General features: G+C 42.3%; 1 protein-coding gene across 3 annotated transcripts in view; it reads left to right on the forward strand.

The window, feature by feature from the left end:
- Nucleotides 1-23,349, forward strand: part of DOCK8 (dedicator of cytokinesis 8) — a 251,996-nt gene that overhangs the window by 145,503 nt on the left and 83,144 nt on the right. For all 3 annotated transcript variants that reach the window (XM_066257142.1, XM_066257143.1, XM_066257144.1), the window contains 7 exons: nt 7,704-7,821; nt 9,225-9,295; nt 10,816-10,954; nt 14,984-15,085; nt 18,833-18,928; nt 19,614-19,848; nt 21,578-21,742. In XM_066257142.1, coding sequence (XP_066113239.1) covers nt 7,704-7,821; nt 9,225-9,295; nt 10,816-10,954; nt 14,984-15,085; nt 18,833-18,928; nt 19,614-19,848; nt 21,578-21,742 — 926 coding nt within the window. The remainder of the gene's footprint in view (nt 1-7,703; nt 7,822-9,224; nt 9,296-10,815; nt 10,955-14,983; nt 15,086-18,832; nt 18,929-19,613; nt 19,849-21,577; nt 21,743-23,349) is intronic.

A 23,349-nucleotide genomic window follows, 5' to 3' on the forward strand; every position in this document is an offset into this window, starting at 1 on the left:
TCCGAGCAAGTGACACAAGTGTTTTCTTTACTCAGAACATGGTCCAGCTTCCCACTGCCAGCCAAGGAGGATACATCAACATTTACATCACATAGGGTGGGTCAGCACCACCACTCTTCTTAACCAGGCTTTTTCACAACAGGAGTAGCTCCAACTTCATGCATCTTACTTGGGCCCATTTTCCAATGGAATAATATTTTTATTTAAAATCAATTTAATTTTCTAAATAAAAAATTCTTTGGGTTTTTTTTTCAAGTGAGTGGAGAGGAAATAGACTCCCACATGCGACCTGACCGGGATCCACCTGGCAAGCCCTGTCTGGAGCCAATGCTCTGCCCATCTGGGGTCATGCTCGCAACCAAGCTAGTTTTAGTGTCTGACGCAGAGGTTCCATGGAGCCATCTTCAGTGCCTGGAACCAATGTGCTCAAACCAATCGAGCCATGGCTGCAGGAGAGGAAGAGAGAGAGAGAGAAAAAAGGTGGGGGGAAGGTGAAGAAGCAGAGGGTTGCTTCTCCTGTGTGCCCTGACCAGGAACCGAACCCAAGACGTCCACATGCCGGACCAACACTCTACCACTGAGCCAACTGGCCAGGGCTAAATAAAAAATTTAAAAGTAGTAATAACACTATTTTTTAATTAATTTTAGTGGGGTGACATTGATAAATAAAGGTACATATGTTCAGAGAAAACATCTCTAGGTTATTTTGACGTTTGATTATGCTGCATTCCCATCACCCAAAGTCCAATTGTCTTCCATCACCTTTTAACTGGTTTTCTTTGTGCCCCTCCCCTCCCCTAACCCCCTCCCTCTCCTCCCCCCTCCCCATAACCCCCACACACTTGTCCATGTCTCTGAGTCTCATTTTTATGTCCCACCTATGTATGGAATCATATAGTTCTTAGTTTTTTCTGATTTACTTATTTCATTCAGTATAATGTTATCAAGGTCCATCCATGTTGTTGTAAATGATCCGATGTCATCATTTCTTATGGCTGAGTAGTATTCCATAGTATATATGTACCAAAGCTTTTTAATCCACTCGTCCACTGATGGACTCTTGAGCTGTTTCCAGATCTTCGCTCTTGTGAACAATGCTGCCATAAACATGGGGGTGCATTTCTTCTTTTCAAACAGTGCTATGCTGTTCTTGGGATATATTCCTAAAAGTGGTATAGCTGGGTCAAAAGGCAGTTCGATTTTTAATTTCTTGAGGAATCTCCATACTGTTTTCCACAGTGGCTGCACCAGTCTGCATTCCCACCAGCAGTGCAGGAGGGTTGCCTTTTCTCCACATCCTCGCCAGCACATATTCTGTGTTGTTTTGTTGATGAGCGCCATTCTAACTGGTGTGAGATGATATCTCATTGTGGTTTTAATTTGCATTTCTCTAATGATTAGTGATATTGAGGTAATAACACTATTAAAAATAGTATTTTAGGCCCTGGCCGGTTGGCTCAGTGGTAGAGCGTCAGCCTGGGCACAGGAGAGGCACCCGTCTGCTTCTCCACCCCTTCCCCTCTCCTTCCTTTCTGTCTCTCTCTTCCCCTCCCTCAGCCAAGGCTCCACTGGAGCAAAGTTTGCCCAGGTGCTGAGAATGGCTCTGTGGCCTCTGCCTCAGGCGCTAGAATGGCTCTGATTGCGGCAGAGCGACACCCTAAGATGGGCAGAGCATCGCCCCCTGGTGGGCATATCGGGTGGATCCCAGTCGGGCGCATGCGGGAGTCTGTCTGACTGCCTCCCCGTTTCCAGCTTCAGAAAAAATACTAAAAAAAAATAAAAATAAAAAAATAGTATTTTATTTCCAATAAAATAAAGGTCAACTAGAACTATCCATAATGATCTACTCACCATGATGCTGTTCATCACCTTGGTCAGAGAAAGCCCACCTGCATTGAAGAACCCAGCATCCTCCATCTTCTGCTCTAGTAGTTTGAGCTTCTCATTGAATTTCTTTCGGGACATGATCCCTGCACCTAGCTGATGCTGGAGCTCAGCAACCAGCTGGTGGAGACCCTCATTCCTCTAGGCGAGCTGCTCAGCTCTTCTCTCCAGGTCCTCTGCCTTTCTCTCCTGCTGGCTGACTTGAGCTAGAAGCTCAATTAAAGAGGTGTTCAAAGTGTCCAGTTGTTTAAACAAACAGCCAGTGTGAGTATTGCTATAGCTCACTTGCATCTTGAGCTTCACTCCAAGCTGTAGAGGCCCCTGGGAGAGAACATTGATGTCATCTTGAAAATAAGTGACAGGGGCATGTCTTTCTCTTTGTTTCTTTGTACTGGAAAAAGAATAGTCTAAACTGAGAAGCCAAACTGAGGGTTTTTTGTATTATGGCTTTGAAAGGCTTCCAGGTCCCTTGGGGTAACCTGTTTTCAGCTAGAAAATAGAAGACAGTCCTAAGACAGTAAAGAGCAGAGATTGGTCAACAGATTGATCTAAGAATGACCAAATTCTACCAGTTAACCCCTAACTTCCTGGATCTACTAAATCAGAACAGTTTGTAAATTAGCTGAGAGGCTGGGGCTGAATCAGTGGGAAGAATTTGGAGTTCCCAGAATAGTTTATAATCAAGAGAAGCCTTCTGAAGTAGCTCTGGAGGACCACTGTTGACGAAGACCAAATGTCGTGTTGTATGTTATGATGCATAAGACCAAAGAAAACTGTTTTTCTTGGGGAAAGATGAGATCATACTAAATGCCTTGCACATACACTGCACTTGTAGTTACTAAAGAAGCTTTCAAATAATTTTGCCATACCAAGTGATTCCTATTTTGGTTTTGGGCTGTCCTCTAAAAAATCATTAGATGTAAATCTTAGAATTTTCTCGAGCTAATATAAGACACTTAATTTACCACATGTAAAATATATGAGCCAGTTTATCAGTTTCTTAATAATTACTCTGATTTGGTTTAGGCTCTATGTATTATTGATCATGCTCACAGATCTTCCCTTTCAGTAGAAAACACCATTATTTTTTAATATTCATTTCTTTAAAAGCATGCAGATTTAACAAAACATATAACTTAGCATATTTGCCATTAAGAAATACGATGAACCTTGAGAAATGCATCTTCTTTAAAAAAGGTTTAGGCAAAATTATTTAACCTCGCTAGGAGTCAGTTTCCTAGCCTGCAGAATGGAATGTTGGACTAAATTCTCTCAAAGTGGTCCTCAGTTCTGTACTCTGTGGAAAGTGTATTCAGTACCAGGCAGGATACTGAAGGCCTGCAATGGTGTTGTTTGAACATAGGCGTCAGCAACCCATTTGGAAGCAATGTGCAGAATTGTTGAGCAATGTTGGGGGATATGGGAATAGGTAGGCAGCATCCCTGTGCTGGGATGCGGGGAGGAGTGTAGGGACTGCTGACTAGCCTAACCAGTCTGGCAGGGCGGCGGCTGTTGTTATTTACACAGCTCTTTCATCTAGCTACTTCAAAGCATTTTTACAAATTCTGGCTCATTATTACTTCAAGCACAACATAAAGAAAGGTTGATTGATGTCTTTTCAATTAATTCACAGATGAAGAACTATATAGAATAAAAGGAATTCTTCCAAAAGTATACTACATTGCAGAAGGGCTAACATACAAAGGGTTTATCACAGCTTTATCATTGAAAAAGGAAATAATCTAAATGCTTATTTTTGTAGGCTGTTGTAAATTATGGCATCTTCATAATATGGGATATCATGAAGGTTTTAAAATCATGTTGATTAAGTACAGTGTGTCTGTAAAGTCATGGTGCACTTTTGACCGGTCACAGGAAAGCAACAAAAGACGATAGAAATGTGAAATCTGTACCAAATAAAAGGAAAACCCTCCCAGTTTCTGTAGGATGATGTGGCAGCATGTGCGCATGCGCAGATGATGACGTAACACCGTGTATACAGTGGAGCAGCCCACGGCCATGCCAGTCGAGATGTGGACGGTACAGAAGAAAGTTCAGTGTGTTCTGTGACTCGCTAAATTAGAATCTGTGACCAAAGTGCAATGTGAATATTGGCGTGTTTATAATGAAGCACCACCACATAGGAATAACATTACTCGGTGGGATAAGCAGTTGAAGGAAACCAGCAGTTTGGTGGAGAAACCCCGTTCTGGTAGGCCATCAGTCAATGATGAGTCTGTAGAGGCTATACGGGATAGCTACCTAAGGAGCCCTAAAAAATCTGTGCGTGAGCCCACATCAAACTGCACTGAATAGGTATGAAACTGGAAGAGTTTTCCTTTTATTTGGTGCAGATTTCACATTTCTATTGTCTTTTGTTGCTTTCCTGTGACCGGTCAAAAGTGCACCATGACTTTACGGACACACTGTATATTTGCTCTTCCCATAAGCAGCCTAAGGTGACCCCTGAAAATGGTTCACTATTTACTTGACCCAGAAAACCTTATAAAATCATGCAAATCAAGAGGCTCAAATCTTTGTGATCATTCTAAGAACACTTGTGAAACTGCCAAGGCCACCAAGGTATGCATATCCATAAAGCCACCAAGTATTATCTAAAGGCCGTCACTTTACGGAAGCAATGTGTGCCATTCTGCCATGACAGTGGTGCAGTGGTAGGTGCTCCCAGGTCAAACACTGTGGCTGGGTGTGGTGTCGGTGGCCTAAAGAGGGCTGAAATTTTGCTGTACATCCTTAAAAATGTAGAAAATAATGCTGAACATCAGGGTTTAGATGTAGATTGTATGGTCATGGAGCACATCCTGGTAAACAAAGTTTCCAACATGTGGCACGAAAGTTACAAAGCTCATAGTTGGATTAACCCATACACGAGTTCTTCCTGCCACATTGAGATGATCCTTCCTGAAAAAGAGCAGATTGATGACCCAGCATTCCACTTCTGGGAATATATCCAAAGAAACCCAAAACAACTGATTCAAAAGAATATATGCACCTCTATCTATGTTCACTGCAGCGTTATTTACAATAGCCAAGATTTGAAAGCAGCCCAAGTGCTCATTCGTAGATGAGTAGATAAAAAAAAACTGTAGTATGTCTACACAATAGAGTACTACTTGGCTATTTAAAAAAAAAGGAAATCTTACCTTTTGCAAATAGTGTGAACAGACCTGGAGAGTATTATGCTAAATGAAATAGGCCAGTCAGAGAAAGACAATACCATATGATTTCACTTATGTGTGGAATCTAATGAACAAAGCAAACCAACCAACAAACAAAATAGAAACAGACACATAGATGCATAAAACAGACTGACAGCTGTCAGACGGGAAGGGGGCTGGGGGCTGGGTGAAAAGGTGAAGGTATTAAGCAAAGAAAAACCCTCTCATAAGCACAGACAACACTGGGGTGATTATCAGAGGGAAGAAGGGGTGGGGGAGGCCGAGGAGGGTAAAGGAGGGAGACATGGTGACAGAGGAAACTTGACTTTGGGTGGGGAACACACAATACAGTATAAGGATGATGTGTTATAGAACTGTGCACCTGAAACCTGTATAACTGTATTCACCAATGTCACCACAGCAAATTCAGTACACATTTCAAATAAATAAATAAAGAAGATTGTCCCTAAACCAGAAGAGGAGACTGCACAGAAGAAAAAGTTATCCCAGAAGGAACTACAGAAACAAAAACTCATGGCCTGGGAGAATTCAGCATAAAATAAATGCTTATATAAGTTTTGTTTTGTTTTTAAATATTTAGTCACATTGAGAAAATGTTCAGTCGTAACTGAACAACATTAAATGACAACAGAAAATGTTTAATGCCTGAAGGGAAACAAGATGGGAAGAAATTGTGCTGGTGTTAACAGTGATTTTCCTCAGTGCAGTGGGATAGCAGGTGGTTGCTGGTTTTTCTACCTTTCTGTACTTATCAAGTATTCAAATTTTTAAAACATGGATACATATTGCCTGACCAGGCAGTGGCACAGTGGATGGAAACATGAGACTGAGATGCAGAGGACCCAGATTCGAAACTCCAAGGTTGCTGGCTTGAGCACAGGCTCACCAGCTTGAGCATGGGCTCGCTGGCTTGAGCATGGGATCATAGACATGACCCCATGGTCACTACCTTGAGCCCAAAGGTCACTGGCTTGAAGCCCAAGATCACTGCCTTGAGCCCAGGGCCACCGCCTTGAGCAAGGGGTCACTTACTCTACTGTAGCCCCACCCCCCGTCAAAGCACATATGAGAAAAAAATCAATGAACAACTAAGGTGCCGCATCAAAGAATTGATGCTTCTCATCTCTCTCCTTCCTGTCTGTCTGTCCCTGTCGTCTCACTCTCTGTCTCTCTCTGTCTCTATCACTGTCACAAAAAAAGGATACATATTATATTTGTAATCATGTTACTTTCATTATCACATATATAATATATATTTATGCTAATCACCTAATTATAAAAGAGAATGTGTGTGCGTGGAGTGGACCAATTAAATGGGATGTTAGGAAAGACCTTTTTGAGGGTATGATATGTGAGCTGAAACCCAAGTGATGAGACGGAGTCAGTCATACAACCACCCTGGAGAAGCTCTTCTAGGCCGAGGGAGCAGCAGGTACAAGGTGGGAATAAGTTGGAATGTTCTAGGCCTTGAAAAAGAGCATGAGTGGTAAAATCAGAGAAATTGCCAAGAGCCAGATCATATAGGCCCATGATATGAAGTTTGGAAACCACTGTAGGACCCAACATAATCTATTTTACACATTTGCAAGATCCTTCTGACCAGTATATAAGGAGTAGATTGTAAGGGACATGCATAGAAGTCAAGAAAGGAGTTGGCAATCATTGCAGTGGTCCAGATGAGAAATAAGAGTGGTTTGGACTAGGGAATGTTGGCTTAAGTATGTAACTTATTAGCTCTATGGAGGAAATCATCATCATCTAGCTGTCATTTATTAAGTTCTTACTATTAATGCTCACCATAGCCCCACAGGGGCTTTGGAAAGGCTAAGTAACTTGTCCAAGGCCAACTCTCTGGCAATCAATGAACAACTAAGCAAGCTATGAACAACTAAGCAATCAATGAACAACTATGAGTTGATGCTTCTCATCTCTCTCCCTTCCTGTCTGTCTGTCCCTGTCTGCCACCCCCACTCTGCTAAAAATAAATAAATAAATAAATAAATAAATATTTCTTTTCTCATACAGCTTACCTTTTAATTGAATATACTAGTAATAATGCAAATAGAAAGAAACAATACTGAGCTTATAGCCTGTCCTGTAGTTGTTGAATGGATATATTACTTATATCATTGTTGTGTTGTTGTTATGTAGCTAATTTGAACTGTCATCTTAGATAAGAAAAGAAAGCTAAACCAATTCAAAATACCATGCCATTTAGAAACTGAAACTACCACATAAAGATTACACAGGGGGGGAAAAGAAAGAGAAGTGAAATGAGGTCATCATATGTGGCCATGAATTTTGTTGAAAATGAGCTGAACCTTTTTTCCTTTTTTATCTGTGTATCAGACATACAATTACCCCTAGGCAGATTTACACACACAAGACATTAAAATTCTCTCAGCTGCTGCAGACACATCCTTGCAGGTGACAAAGCAAAAAACACTGTTGGTTATTATTAGTTGACTGCAGCTGAAGAGAAAGAAGCAACAGTATCTCACTCATTCCTCCAAAAATAATTCACTTCTGAAAGAAAAATCTCCTCAGGAAAATCCCCTCATGACTGGTTAAAATAAACTCTAGGACTTATTCACTAGTTCTTGATCTTTTCTTTTCCAGAAACCTTCTCTATGTCTACCCACAGAGGCTGAATTTCACTAACAAATTAACATCCGCCCGGAACATCACAATAAAGATCCAGTTTATGTGTGGAGAGGATGCTAGCAATGCTATGCCGGTAAAATGGGGAATAAACATTAGCCTCCAAGCAGGCGTGCTGCACTCACCGCGTCATTCACACAGACTGTACTCACCGCGTCAGTCACACAGACTGTACTCACCGCGTCAGTCACACAGACAAAATCCAGGGCTCAGGAGCGTACTGGGTGTGTCTGTTCAGGACTGCACACTCAGCATGTGCCCAGGCCTTTGTGGCTAGTCCAGGACGGGTCCCAGCATACTGCTGGGGAAATGGGGTCAGTCTAAACTGAAAGTCTCTTTCCTAACTTATTCCATAAGGAGCTAAGAAATTTATTATTTATTATATTAGAGGACTGAAAAATGTCATAAATCCACGCCTCCCTCAGAGCATGAGAAGTAGAAAGGGGCCCAGTGTGTCCACCGTGTCTGTTGCAGAACCCGGTGTGCACTGCAGCCCACCCTGCAGCCCAGTCCGCTGTGGGAGAGGAATGTGAAGTATGCCAGGAGTATTAACACAGGCCATCCCAACACCTTGAGGGGGTGGATCTTCATCCTGAGGCAAAATACAAATCAATAACTATATAATGCAGTGTTGCGTAAGGAACCCAAAAGGCCAGAATTGGTACTTCTTTAACCATCTGCCACAAATGAGATGAGTAGTTAGCTGTTACTATTCTCTATCAATCATAGAATTTCATTACTATACCTTTCGACTGAAATAACTGTTTTCAGTGCTTCCATTCTTCAGATACCTCCTTGGTTGTTGCTGTTTTAAACCATCCTCCTAATGTCCCACCTACCTCCTCAGTGCAAGGTATTCTCTTGCAGTGGTGGAGAGAATGAAATCCCAGAGAACTGCCCTGTTCTCTCTGCTCTGGCTCCTGGCAAGTCCAGCAGAGCTGCAGAGCATGGCTGTGAAGATTCTGAATGTAGCCGGTGTGACCAGCCAGGGAGGAGTGGAGGCTACTATTCAAGTCATGTACCGTTAGTATGCAGTCAGTCCCCAAAGGTGTCTTTTTCTAAGTAGCACAAACACACAGACAGTGAAAATCCTGAGAAGTGCAATGACCAGGCCCAGGTCTTTGGAGAGAAAAGAACCACAAGCAAGGATCTTTAACTGAGGGCAAAATGATGTGACTTTACCCAAAAGCATAGACCTCTAGGCAGTGAGGTCAAGAGAGAACAGAGGACTGGTTTTCCAGGCTCAAAAACTTGTAGCCCTTTCTGGTCTCAAAACTAATATAGCCCCGTGGGGCCTCACTTTCCCCTTCATAACCAATTCTTTTTGCACCTGTGTGTTCAAGCTAGTTGTAGAACTCAGCACTCTCAATTTACAAAATATAGCTCTATGAGAACAGATCATCCTATTGGGCTGATGATGGTTGATTTGATATACCCAAATATCACTTTTAATTTTGTCTTTTCTATATTGGTGAACAGGTCATCTTTGGAAAATCCAATGGGCCTGAATTTCTGCAGGAAGTGTACACAGCTGTCACATACCATAATAAGTAAGTGTATTTCAGAATTCTAAATATATGCCAAGATTGTTTTATTATCTGCTGGCCTTTCTGAATCCCTCTAGGTGATTGCTTCCCATGGCTTTATCATTCAGAGGCTCAGGGACAGAGGAAGTGCGTGTGAGTTCCATGATTCTGTGTTGGAGATGCACAATTTTTGCCATTAACTAAGACTGGGAAAAGAACATATGCTCAAGAATCTAATATTGTTTTGACTTTTCTAGAGCCTTCTATACAGAGAGGTTTTATGATGTTAAATAAAGAAATACATTTCTTTACTTGCTTTGAGATCCTGGAGGAGGCTAGAAACAAAATCCAGCTCTCCTTTCTCTGTCTCCTTGTCTTCTGTGACGCATCTCTATACCTGTATCACTACCTAGTTTTAAAATTTTTAAGTTGAGCCTGACCAGGCGGTGGCGCAGTGGATAGAGCGTTGGACTAGGATGCAGAGGACCCGGGTTCAAGACCCCGAGGTCGCCAGCTTGAGTGCGGGCTCATCTGGTTTGAGGAAAAGCCCACCACCTTGAACCCAAGGTCGCTGGCTCCAGCAAGGGGTTACTCGGTCTGCTGAAGGCCCGCGGTCAAGGCGCATATGAGAAAGCAACCAATGAACAACTAAGGTGTTGCAACGCGCAATGAAAAACTAATGATTGATGCTTCTCATCTCTCTCCGTTCCTGTCTGTCTGTCCCTGTCTATCCCTCTCTCTGACTCACTCTCTGTCTCTGTAAAAAATAAATAAATAAATAAAAATTAAAAAAAAATTTAAGTTGAGTTGTTGGGGGCTGAAGATGTTATAGTGAGTGGGACACTTGAATTCATGTTAACACAATAAATTAAAGTTTTTAATAAGAAAAAAAATATATATATATATATAAAGAAAATAAAGTTGACCAAAAGGGAAATAGAATATTTGTTATTATGTGGATAAATTGAGTTCCAAAATAATGTCTAAATTATTATTCACGTTTTACAGGTAGAGGAGGGAAATCTATACAGGGTCAGACAGACTTGGGTTTGACCCTGGCCTGATAACCTTGGCCCATTTAAGTCTTCCTCTGAACCCACGTTCCCAGGTTGGGATGAGGAATAAATGAGTAATGCACACAAAGCCCTTCGTAAAGTATCTGGGACTCTGTCATTCAGTAAAATCAGGTTCCTTTTCCTCCTGCCTCATTCATGTGTTTCTCCAAAATCCTTTGATGGGCCCATATCTGTTCTTGGGTTAGAGATAGAAAAGGCAGTCACAGCAGGACACTGACCCTCATCCCCTTTTCAAACTAAGTTGTTGGATTTTTTTCATTCTGTGTGGAAATCCCCCGTTCCACCCCAAAGCCTTCAGTTTCTGAATGCTCTTATGTAAATGAATTACATCTAGTGACAAAACTTGGTCTCAAGGACCTCCAGCTTAGGAGCAGAAAAGCAAAAAGGATCCATTGTGTTGCAATTTACAGTCAGATACATCATTGTTCTTGCTAAAACTTATGTGTGTATAATGTGCTTTTGAAACAGGTCTCCTGACTTCTATGAAGAAGTGAAAATTAAGCTCCCTGCTAAGCTCACAGTAAATCATCACCTCCTGTTCACCTTCTATCACATCAGCTGTCAGCAGAAGCAAGGAGCCTCCATCGAAGGTCTCCTGGGATATTCAGTGAGTCGTTTTCAAGTTGCCGGTTCACGCTCAGTTCTCGGTGCACCCAAGGCCCCTGCAGAGATAAACAACTAAATTCTATCCAATTGTTGTTTTCTTGTCAGAAGTATCAGAATGTGCCAAACCAGATTATAGCAAAGGGCAAAGAGGTCTCAATTTAGCAAATGACAAATTTTTAGGAATAGAAAGCTAGTGGGAGATAGATATTGAAAGAACAGTCATTAAAAAATCTGTCTATTGCAACATTAAAATTACAACTAAACTACAGAACAATCATCATTTAGAACTGCCTGAAATCTGGCTGAATGGAAGCCCTATAACTAGGGATTTAAAGAAGTTACATCAAAACTGGTTGGAGGGCCTGACCAGGCAGTGGCCCAGCGGATAGAGCATCAGCCTGGGACACAGTAGACCTAGATTTGAAACCCCAAGGTCACCAGCTTGAGCGTGGGCTCATCTGGTTTGAGCGCAAGATCGCCGGCTTGAGCAAGGGGCCACTCTGCTGGAGACCCCCTGATCAAGGCACATCTGAGAAAGCAGTCAAATGAACAACTAAGGTGCCACAACAAAGAATTGATGTTTCTCATCTCTCTCCCTTCCTGATGGTCTGTCCCTGTCTGTCCCTTTCTCTATCTCTGTCTCTCTCATTAAAAAAAAAAAAAAGTAGGAAAGGCAGAGACAGGGCGTGGGCTGGTCCCACAACTATGTGTGGTGGGTAAAAATTGGGAGGATATCTCAGTTTCAGAGGTCCCCCTGAGGAGCGAGGGGTCCTAACCCCACACCAGGACCCCAGCCCGAGGCTGGGAAGAGAAGCCCCCATGACTGCTGGTTGTAAAAGCCAACGGGGGCTGTGGCTGAGTGAGACTGAGGGCTCCTGGAGCCCCAGGTGTTCCTCCCTGAGGGCCCATGCACGACTTCCTCAGACTCACTCCCTCTGAGCGCCAGCCCTGGGGCAGCAGCTTGAAAGGCATCAGGGACATACAGGGGTAACGGAATTATCTGGTATCAGGAGAGATGGAGGGGCAGCTTTTTCCTAGACAAAGTGCTGGCAGAGGTCATTGTTCCTTTTCTGAACCCTCCCCACTCAGAGCTGGCAGATGGACCCCATATCTGAGTCTCCGACAACCTGGTGCACGCTGTTTTCCCTGCCTGTGATCCCCTGAGACTGGCTCACCCAACTTGCAGGCCCATCCAAGCTGTTTCCAGTGGCTTTTCCGTAAGAATGGCCTGTCTTGTCTCATACTTCAGACTTCCTAAAATCTCTCAAACGAGCAGCCTCTGGCTTCAGCACGCACCATGAGTCTCGCTAGTGGCCCCATTGCTGGCACTAGCAGCAGTGGGCCTTGGCTTGCAGCTTGGCCTCTCCTGGACACCTCCGCGCCCAGCACAAGCAGCAGCCATCTGTAGATCACTTGTAACTTACACCAGGTGGCCCAGGGCAGAACACAGGCAGTGACTAACCTTGTTCTGTGCCTCCCAGGAGGCCCCAGAGCCAGTGCACCCAGTGGACAACTGCAGCACCACCCAACCAACCCCTTAAGCAGCACACTCAAGGGGCAGGCTCAGCAGGCACCAGAGCCCTGCTGAAGTAAGTCCTGCTCTGTGGCGTGGACCCCTGCACTGCTGAGCCTCCACAGTGGTCAGAGGTTGGTAGTCGGTGGCTGCTGCCAGTACGTGCAGCCAGTCGGCCTGGGTGTAAATCCCTCTTACTGGTATGCTAACAGCAATCAAGGAAGGTATGCACGTCTCACACAGGGAGACTGGGGTTAGACACCTGGAGTACACGGCTTGGGGGAAGGGGGAGGGTGTGCCATTGCACCCTACAGAACACCTACTACGTAAGACCACTATACCAGCCTGGAAGACGCAGCAGCTCTACCTAATACACAGAAACAAACACAGGGAGGCTGCCAAAATGAGGAGACAAAGAAACATGTCCCAAATGAAAGAACAGAACAAAACTCCAGAAAAAAGAACTAAACAAAATGGAAACAAGCCATCTACTAGATGCAGAGTTCAAAACACTGGTTATAAGGAAGCTCCAGGAACTTAGGAGAACAGCAACAGCATAAAAAAGGACATGGAAACCATAAAAAAAAAACAGAAACAAAGGATTCACTAACTGAAATGAAGAATATTCCCATTGTTAAAGACAAAGAGAATCTTAAAAGCAGCAAGAGAAAAGCAGTTAGTTAGCTACAAAGGAGCTCCTATAAGACTGTCTTCTGATTTCTTAACAGAAACTTTGCAGGTTTGCAGGCCAGAAGTGATTGGCAAGAAATACTCAAAGTGATGAAAAGCAAGGACCTACAACCAAGATTACCCAGCAAAGCTATCATTTAGAATCAAAGGACAGATAAAGATCTTCCCAGATAAGAAAAAGCTAGAGGAGTTCATCACCACCAAACCAGTATTACAGAAATGTTAAAGGGTCTTAAGAAGAAGATGAAAAAGTGATAAAAAAAAAAAATATGAACAATAAAATGGGAAATAAATACATATCTATCAACAATTGAATCTAAAAACCAAAATACAAGAATAAGCAGCCTGACCTGTGGTGGTGCAGTGGATAAAGCATCGACCTGGAAATGCTGAGGTCGCCGGTTCGAAACCCTGGACTTGCCTGGTCAAGGCACATATGGGAGTTGATGCTTCCAGCTCCTCCCCCCGTCTCTCTCTCCTCTCTGTCTCTTTCTCTCTCCTCTCTAAAATGAATAAATAAAAAGAAAAGAAATTAAAAAAAAAAAAGAATAAGCAGAACTGAAACAGACTCATAGATACAGAAAACATGTGACATTTGCCAGATGGACGGGGGTGGAGGATGAGTGAAAAGGTGAAGGGATTAGGAAGTACACATTTGTTATAGAATAGTACTATGACTATGTATGGTGTCCCTTGAGTACAAGATTCATTCGGTTGATCATTTAGTAAGTTATATAATATCTACTTCCTAGGATATATACCCAAAACTAATACAATATTGTATGTAAAATGTACCAAATAAAAAAAAGATTTCAATAATTTTAAGTTATAAAATTTTAGAAATAAAACCTATTAATTCAGTGATATTTCAAGATCTGTTAAGCATTGGCCACTGAAGTACTGGGTATGTTGTATTGTTGTATTTTTAGTTTTAGTATCCATTCCCAAAGTTTGTGTGTCTCTATATCTATCATTTGAATGTATCATTATTTTTTAAATTGCAGAGGATCTTTTAATACAAAAATGTGCCATTGGGAGATATATATATATATATATATATATATATATATATATATATATATATATAGTTATATAGTTGTTGACAATGCATTTAGAATAAGCAATAGTAAATTTAAAAATTCTTAAAGCATTGCAATATTTATTATTTCCAAATTTTCTTTCTTTTTTAAAATTTTTATTTGTTGATTTCAGTGAGAAAGGAAGAGAGAGAGAGAGAGAGAGAGAGAGAGACAGGAATATCGAGTTGTTCCTGTACGTGCCCTGACTGGGGATCAAACCGGCAACCCCTGAGCTTTGGGATGATGCTCTAACCAACCAAGCTATCCGGCCAGGGCCAAATTTTCTATATATGCTTTACATACAGAATCGACAAAAATAGGCTTACAGTTGCTCATATGGAAAAATAATACAATAATTAATAAATATTTATGCAAGAATAAATTCTGTTTCACATACCTACAATTGTAAACCTACTTTGCCCAACCCTGTATAAAACTAGCTCTTTTTTATTTCTCCAAGGATAAAAAAAAACTATTTCTTTAAAAATATATAGAAGTTAACACAAACATGGATTTTAAAGAAAATGCTACTACTTTGGCTCTGAAAGCAGTAAATCATAGATATTACCATCTCAGGAGCTCTCAGAGAATATAAAATGCAAAGAACTTTTCAGAAATTATTGCCAAAAAGAGTCCTAGTCAATATCTAATCATAGTTTAGTTGCATTTGATTATTATGAGCAAGATAAACTGCCAGAATTATATGTAGTAATAAATTCCACTTTGTTGTTTACATCATCTGTTTCAGTGGCTGCCAATTCTCTTGAATGAACGTCTTCAAACTGGATCCTACTGTCTCCCAGTTGCCTTGGAAAAGCTGCCACCCAACTACTCCATGCATTCTGCAGAGGTAACCAGCAAGCTGACCATCAGCTACTTCTTGTCCAGCCATGGTCTTGAACTGCCTTCCCAGATCCACTTTCCAGTCCCATAAACAGGGTCAAGGATGCTCAGCATGTTTTTGTGAACAGTCTTCTGTCAGCACAGGGTGTTTACTGAAAACACATGGTTCTGATAGGATGGGAAAAACAACTAGCCATGAAAACTCGATTTCATTTACACTTCACCAATTCAGAACATTTAGTAAATGCAGCCTGCCCCACAGGCAGAATTACCCTGCATTATCTACAAAAAGAGATTCACAGAATAATGTATTATGAAAGCAGAGGCAAATAGAGCCCACTTGTGATAACAGCTGTTCTCTGCATGGATTCTTATAAAAGATTGCCAGGCTAGATTCCATCAGTTTCTTGTCTGGGTCAATTGTCACTATCCCGGATAGATAGCGGGGTATTTTTATTCTTTTGCAAATATCAGTAGTCTTTCCCTCCTCCTGTTTCCTGCACTGCCTCTCGGCAGGGAACCCATTGAGAAGAAGCCCAGGGAATTCTCCATCCTGACCACACCAGCACAAACAGTTTGGTTGGTGTCGGTTTATTTCAATAGTATTTTGAAGAAAATCCCAGACATCATAGCATTTTATGTATACATATTTCAGTATGTTTCTTCAAAGATAAGGGTTCTTTTTTTAATCATCACAATGCCAATATTATACCTTAAAAATTAATAATTCCTGAGTCTCTTCAAATATTCAGTCAGTGACCAGATTTTCAATTATCTCATCAATGTCATGTTTCCAATTTTCCGCTGTTTATTTGAATCAGGATCCAATAAGGTCTATACATTGTTATTGGTTATTTGTCTTTTAAGACTCTTCTATGCCTGACCTGTGGTGGTGCAGTTAATAAAGTGACTAGACTCAGGTCGCTGGTTCGGAACCCTGGGCTTGCCTGGTCAAGGCACATATGGGAGTTGATGCTTCTTGCTCTTCCCCCCCTTCTTTCTCTCTCTTTTCTCTAAATTAAATAAATAAAATCTTTTTTTTAAAAAAATACTTTTAATCTATAGATCCTATTCATCTCTTTTGGGCTGGTTTTTTGTTTATTTGTTTGTTTTATAATTTTCAAGTTAAAAAATTTCCCAGGAACTTTAATTTAGTTCCAATTTTAATGGTCAACTTTCTTTCCTACTTTGATTACTCATTTCCATCCCCAGGCTATTCCATTTTTCTCTTCTTTCCTTTTCTTCTTTCTTTGCCCTGGGCCACAGTCATGTACCTGCTCTAGATCAAAGCTGCTGTCCTGAGAGGCACTGGAGACCGACCTGAGTTTATTTGCAGATGTTCTCAGATTACTCTTTCTGATTTGGACACTTGGTCCCTTCGGATGCCTGCTAAACCACCTTTCCATCATGCACACTCTGGTTGCCTAGAACCCTCAATTATCTCCTTAATGCCGCAGAACAAACCTGGGTCTTAGAAACACGACTCTTGACCCAAACTGCAGATTCTGCCACTCCCTGGTTGTGTGAACATGGGTGAATTGCTTACTTTCTCTGCATCTCAAAGATTAAACTTAGCCCATACCTGCCTATAAGGTTGCTAGGGATGTTAAATGAAATAATGCATATCAAGTGACAAACTCTATGTTTAAGTAAATATTATTTCCTTTTTATTTCTTGCCCTAAGTAAGGTATCTTGATAAGTATACCCTCAACCTCTGCCACTGGTCATGTGTGACTATTAAAATGTGGCTGTCTAAACTGGGATGTGCTGTATAGATATAAAACACAAACCTGGTTTCAAAAGCTTAGTAGGAAAAAAAAGAATGTAAAGTATCTCATTCATTATGTTCATATTGATGACATATTGAAACAGTAATCTTTGGTCCCTGACCAGTTGGCTCTGCAGTAGAGCGTAGGCCCAGCATGTGGAAGTTCCAGGTTTGATTCCTGGTCCGGGCACACAGGAGAAGTGACCATCTGAGGATGGCTCCATGACCTCACCTCAGGTGCTAAAATAGCTCAGTTGCCTAGCAACAGAGCAGCAGCCCAGAGAGGCAGAGCATTGCCTGGTAGGGGGCTTTCCAGGTGGATCCTGGATCCTGGTCAGGGTGCATAGGGGAGTCTGTCTCTCTGCCTCCCTGCCTCTCACTTAATAAAAAAAGAAAGAAAAAGAAACAGTAATCTTTAGGCTATACTGTGTTAAATGAAACATAGTATTAAAATTATTATTACATGTTTTTTTTAAATTTTTCAGATGTGGCTACTAGAAAACTTTATGTGACACGTGGCTCACAATATATTTCTTAGTGGACAGTGCTGCTTAGAGTCATAGATGGCAGAATACAGTGTCATCAGGAACTGGCACTCATTAATAAGGAGTGCCAAGACCTGTTGGATTTGCTCGTGCTGCAGACTGCACACTGAAGGTCACATCTGCTCTGCTACCCCACAGATCAGTGCCATTCCGGGCTGCAAGCCCAATGTCTTCGTTCATGTCTTCCAGTTCTCAAAAGCACTTAGAAACATAGGCTTTCCTGTGAAATTTTCTGAATTTTAAATGTTGGCAACTAATTCAAAAAAGCCAAACAGAACTAATCTGTGAGTTGGATTCAGCTTTGAACCCAGTTTGTGATTCTGTCTTAGATATTTCCCAAAGTACCCATCCTCTCCACACATTCTACCCTTGCAAATACAGCATGCTTCCTTCCGTTAAAATGCAAGAGATGCAAAATCCACACTCATCTGACGATGTCACCCTAGGCCCTCCTCACCCACACTGTCTGATGTCTCTAGAGAAAGATAATTCCCTAGGAATTTAAGGCAAGAAATGTCCTCTTAGGGCTACAGAGCTATTGATACATAAATGGTATAAAAGAGTCATTTGAAGTAATTAAAGCAGGAGTCTAGTAGGACGGCTACTTGAAAACATTTTGTTAAAAGGGAAAATAGCCTGACCTGTGGTGGCGCAGTGAATAAAGTGTCAACCTAGAACCCTGAGGTCGCCGGTTCGAAACCCTGGGCTTGCCTGGTCAGGGCACATATGGGAATTGATGCTTCCTGCTCCTCCTCTGTTCTCTCTCTCTCTCCTCTCTCTCTAATAATAAAAATAAATGAATAAAATTTTGAAAAAAGAAGAAATGCTCACATAAAAAAATAATAAAAAATAAAAGGGAAAATAATTTCAGGCACTCAAAGTCATTAATATTTTATGTAGTGTAAAGATACTCTGCGCTTTGTCCTGACATTCCTGATTAATGGGGAAATCACTGACATCTTACTTTATTTCAACTCCTAGAATCAAGGATTTATCAATACTGGATGGGAACTTAAAGACAGACACCTTGGTTCAAACCCCTCCCTTCAGCATTAGAAAACAAAGTAAAAGCAATTAGTCTAATGCAGAACTGAACTTGAACCCAGGGCTTCTGACTCCAAGAACAGTTCTATTACTGTATTTTTTGCTCCATAAAACACACTTTTTTTTCCTCCAAAAGTGGAAGGGAAAATGCCTGTGCGTCTTATGGAGTTAAAAAATACAGTATTTTATTAAATATTTTAACACACCATTTGGTTCAGAATATTTTTTTCTTATCTTCCTCCTTAAAACCCTAGGGGTGTCTTATGGAGCGAAAAATACAGTATTTTTCCTGGGAGTTTCACATTTGTATAACCCTGTCATTTAGAGTCAAATAAATGGTTTCTCTCTGGGTTGAATTGCTAATTGTTGTTGTTGTTGTTTTTTTCTTTAACACAGAAAGTCCCTTTACAGAACCCTCCCATTAAGTGGGCTGAAGGACATAAGGGCGTATTTAACATTGAAGTGCAAGCCGTGTCTTCTGTGCACACCCAGGTGAGGAGCATCCGGGCCCACTCCACATCGGAGTGGGAGGCTGACAGTGCAGAGGGCAGTGCAGCCGAGAGAGAGCCTTCTAAAGACAGTCTATCTAGTAAAAGACCGATGAAATTCTGTGTGCCTGGATAAAACAAGAATAACCTTTCATTCTTCATGGGGACTTACAAGCCTGTTCAGGTTTAATTTTTGTTTAAAATGGAAAGACTTTACAGAAAGGTTGAACCCCTAAATGAAGGGAACCAGTCCCTGCACTGCTGGCTGAGAAATTGTGTGGGGAGACTTCTTTTGAAATCTCTCATTTCCCTCTGGAATGCTGCCATTTCACCGGCCCTATCCCCTCTTCTACATTCCCTCCTTTTCCCGCCACTACGTGAGATTCGCACCTACACAGACCCCGTTTTGACTGTGTATGTTTACCTGGTGTGCTTGCCTCTGGTTACAGAATATGTGAGAGCCCAAATATTTTCTTCTCCAGTTAATAATTATTGAGAGGTTTTTTCTGTGCACATCACTCTACGAAGTAGTTCATAACCTTGGTCTGAAACATCCGTGTCTGAGAACGTCTGGTCTAAAACACAGGATAAGCAGTTCTGCCTATGAGGAGCTATTTGACTGTATTTGTGAATCCACTGGTGAACCCTGATGGGATGAGACCCATGAGACCTGCTGTCTGCCTCCCCAGGACAACCACCTAGAGAAGTTCTTCACTCTCTGCCACTCCCTGGAGAGCCAGGTGACCTTCCCCATCCGCGTGCTGGATCAGAAAATCAGTGAGACAACGCTGGAGCATGAGCTGAAGCTCAGCATCATCTGCCTCAACTCCTCCCGCCTGGAGCCCCTCGTGCTGTTCCTGCACCTGGTGCTGGACAAGCTCTTCCAGCTGTCTGTGCAGCCCATGGTCATCGCCGGCCAGACAGGTAGGGGGCCTGCGGGGCTGGGTGGAGGCAGACCGGCTGCTGTAGGGCGTCTTTGTCTGACACTGTGTTCAGCAGGCTTGTACTATCCCGGTGCTAACTAGTCCAGCAATGTCTTTTGGGTACCACCCGTGCTCCCAGTACTGTGTTAATTGTAGTAGGCTTCGCAGTAATAACTGAGAGCATATCTGACCTCAGAGGACTTACAATATAGTGGAGAGCAGCAGCACAGGACAAGAATCCTCAAAAGCACATAGCTAAATATTGGGGGGAGAGAGGAGGCGTTATAGCATCTGAGTGGGTGAAGGGGGCCCCTAGGAAGAAGACGGTGTGTGAGATGACCTTGAAGGAGGAGCAAAGAGAAGCAGCCGAAAAAGGAGACAGTGGAATGAGAGGGGCAAAAGCACAGAACCAGAAAAGCCGAGAGTGTGAGGAAAGAAGTACAGAGCACAGCGGGGCTAGGGAATATGGCTGCACTGGAGCAGGCGGGGAAGCTTACTAAACTGCTAGGCCAGGGCATGTCTTCTTAATCCCTTGGTTTGCCCCTCGACCTGGGATATATCTTTTATGGTTCCACAGATAAGACACCCTATGTTGTAGGCTACGTTCCATACAGGTAGCTGTCACCTCTCCAGCTAGGTTTCTACAGAGGAGCGACCTCCACCCTCCCCAGGTTTCTTTCTATGCCCCCACACAGGTGGCACACTGTTTTGTGTATTTCAACTATCTAACACAGACTTGTGTACCAGACAGATGTTCATTCACGTATTCTGAGCCTCTTCTTCACAGCAAGTTGCCGCCTTGTCACGTGGGGACAACAGGGTGTCGCGATAGGCAGAATGAGTAGAGGCAAACAGAATACAAGCATTTACTCAGACCTGTCTATGTCAGGCACGATGGAAGGCACAGTGAGAGACAAGAAAGTCTGAGAAAATCATTTTGTGCTGGAAGGGCTTCCAGCCTGCTCAGAAAGACAGGATTTACCACTGAAAACAGCACAGGGCCTAGTGATTTAGTATCACTCAAGACCTGTGCTGAGTGGTATCAGAGGCTTTGTGGAAAGATGGGATTGTGCTAAGCCTTGAAGGTTGCTATGGTTTTGCAGGTGGGAACAAGGAGAGCTTTTAAGCTGAGGACAACAGCATCAGCAAAATTGCAAAGATGAGAAAGAAAAGACATGTGATGGGGATAAAATAATTAGTACCTCATTGTAAGAGAAGTTGAATTTGAGCAGAAAAGGGTCCAAGGTTGGATACGTAGGGGTGTAGCTAAACTGTGGAGGGCTGGAGCTCCAGATTAAGAGAGTGGATATGGTAAATCAACAAAGGCCTACTGTAAGGAATGACATGCACACACAGTTTTAGATTAATCTGTACCCCAAGATTCAACAGTGCATTTCAAACCATAGTGTACACAAGAATCACCTGGGCATCTTGTTAAAATGTAGATTCTAGCATAGTGGGTCTACAGAGGGGCCTGAGGGGCCTGGACAGTCTCATGTCCTTGTCGTGAAAAAACAGTGCTGGTGGGAGGAGGAAAGAAAGGGAGGAAGTGTGAAGTCGTTGTCAATAAGCAGAGCCCATGCCAGAGCTCTGCCCCACGCCACGATCTTAACCAGCCTGGGTCTCTGGGTCAGTGGTCAGGGCTCCCTGTCACTGCCTTGGAGAACATTTTACCCTGGGTTCATTAAGGACCGACTGTGAAGCTGCCCGTTTTTATCCTGGTTTTTCAGCCAACTTCTCCCAGTTTGCCTTCGAGTCCGTGGTGGCCATTGCCAACAGCCTGCACAACAGCAAGGACCTGAGCAAAGACCAGCACGGGAGGAACTGCCTGCTGGCCTCCTACGTGCACTACGTCTTCCGCCTGCCGGAGGTGCAGAAGGACTTGCCCAAGTCAGGTAGCGCTGCCTGGAGGCGGGGCTGGGGGGCTGGGCACCGCGCCCCGCCCTGCTGCTGTATCATTCCAGATAAAATGAAAAGCATGAAAATGAAACGTTATGTTTCAGAGTGACACAAAAATGACAGGAATATTAAAATTGGAAGTTTATTTCTAGATTTTTCTCTTGCTTTCTTCCTGTCTTCATCCCTTTTTATATACTCTAAGCCAGGGGTCCCCAAACTTTTTACACAGGGGGCCAGTTCACTGTCCCTCAGACCATTGGAGGGCCGGACTATAAAGAAAACTATGAACAAATCCCTATGCACACTGCACATATCTTATTTTAAAGTAAAAAACACAGAATGGGAAGAAATACAATATTTAAAATAAAGAACAAGTAAATTTAAATCAACAAACTGACCAGTATTTCAATGGGAACTATGCTCCTCTCACTGACCACCAATGAAAGAGGTGCCCCTTCCGGAAGTGCGGTGGGGGCTGGATAAATGGCCTCAGGGGGCCACATGAGGCCCGCAGCCGTAGTTTGGGGACCCCTGCTCTAAGCACTTATTTTTTCTGCCTGCTTGATGATCCCTCACAGATTTTTACCCAGTTGGTAACTTCTGATTCGGTTAGGATCTCTTATATAAAATATAAAATAATGACAAGGAAAATAATATATGTTTGATAGTAGTGATAAGCAGTGGTTGCTAAATTTTTCATTATGAAAAATTAAATCCCTTTCTCATTTTCCCCAAATTAAACTTTTAAAATAATAATTTCTCCACTCTTAATTATTTACATAGGTGATAATTATATAAATAGAACTTGTGGTCAGCATGGTATAAAAGGTAGCATCAACAAGTTCACAGAGTCCCAGGCCCTAATGAAGAAACTTGACATTTTTATTAACCCATGCAGCCTCGTTTCAAGTAAACTTGCAATTTCAATTGAGTTTTTAAAAATACTGGTAATATGTCATCAACTCACATAATGACTTTGAAGACTAAATAAATTATTTTTAAAAAGATTTTATTTATTGATTTTAGAGAGGAGAGAGAGAGAGAGAGAGGAGAGAGAGAGAAGGGGGGAAGAGCAGGAAGCCTGGGGTTTTGAACCAGCAACCTCAGCATTTTAGGACAACACTTTACCCACTGCGCCACTACAGGTCAGGCTAGAGTAAATACCTAAATGGGAAAAACATTGACACAGGGGATCCTCAGGTTACCACAGTCTCAACATACGACGTTTTGAGTTTATGATGATCACTCTCATAAAATCTTTAAAAAATTGAGACATGAGTGTTTCAGCTTATGCCATTAGCGTTGTACTTAGTAAACACATGGGCAAACTAGTTTGGTTGCACATGGCAGAAGAATACACAGTAATGACGTGTGTGAATGAGGGAGTCGGCATCCCCCAGTGTGCTTATCTATGCCATTTTGGACCGTTTAAAGTGCCAGTGTTCTCAATGGAATACTACACGGCCATGAAAAAGAAGGAAATCTTACCTTTTGCAACAACATGGATGGACCTGAAAACTATTATGTTAAGTGAAATAAACCAGGCAGAGAAAGAAAAATATCATATGACCTCACTCATTTGAGGAATCCAATAAACAATGTG

This window comes from Saccopteryx bilineata, chromosome 2 (assembly GCF_036850765.1).
Source record: "Saccopteryx bilineata isolate mSacBil1 chromosome 2, mSacBil1_pri_phased_curated, whole genome shotgun sequence".
In the NCBI taxonomy this organism is placed as follows: domain Eukaryota; kingdom Metazoa; phylum Chordata; class Mammalia; order Chiroptera; family Emballonuridae; genus Saccopteryx; species Saccopteryx bilineata.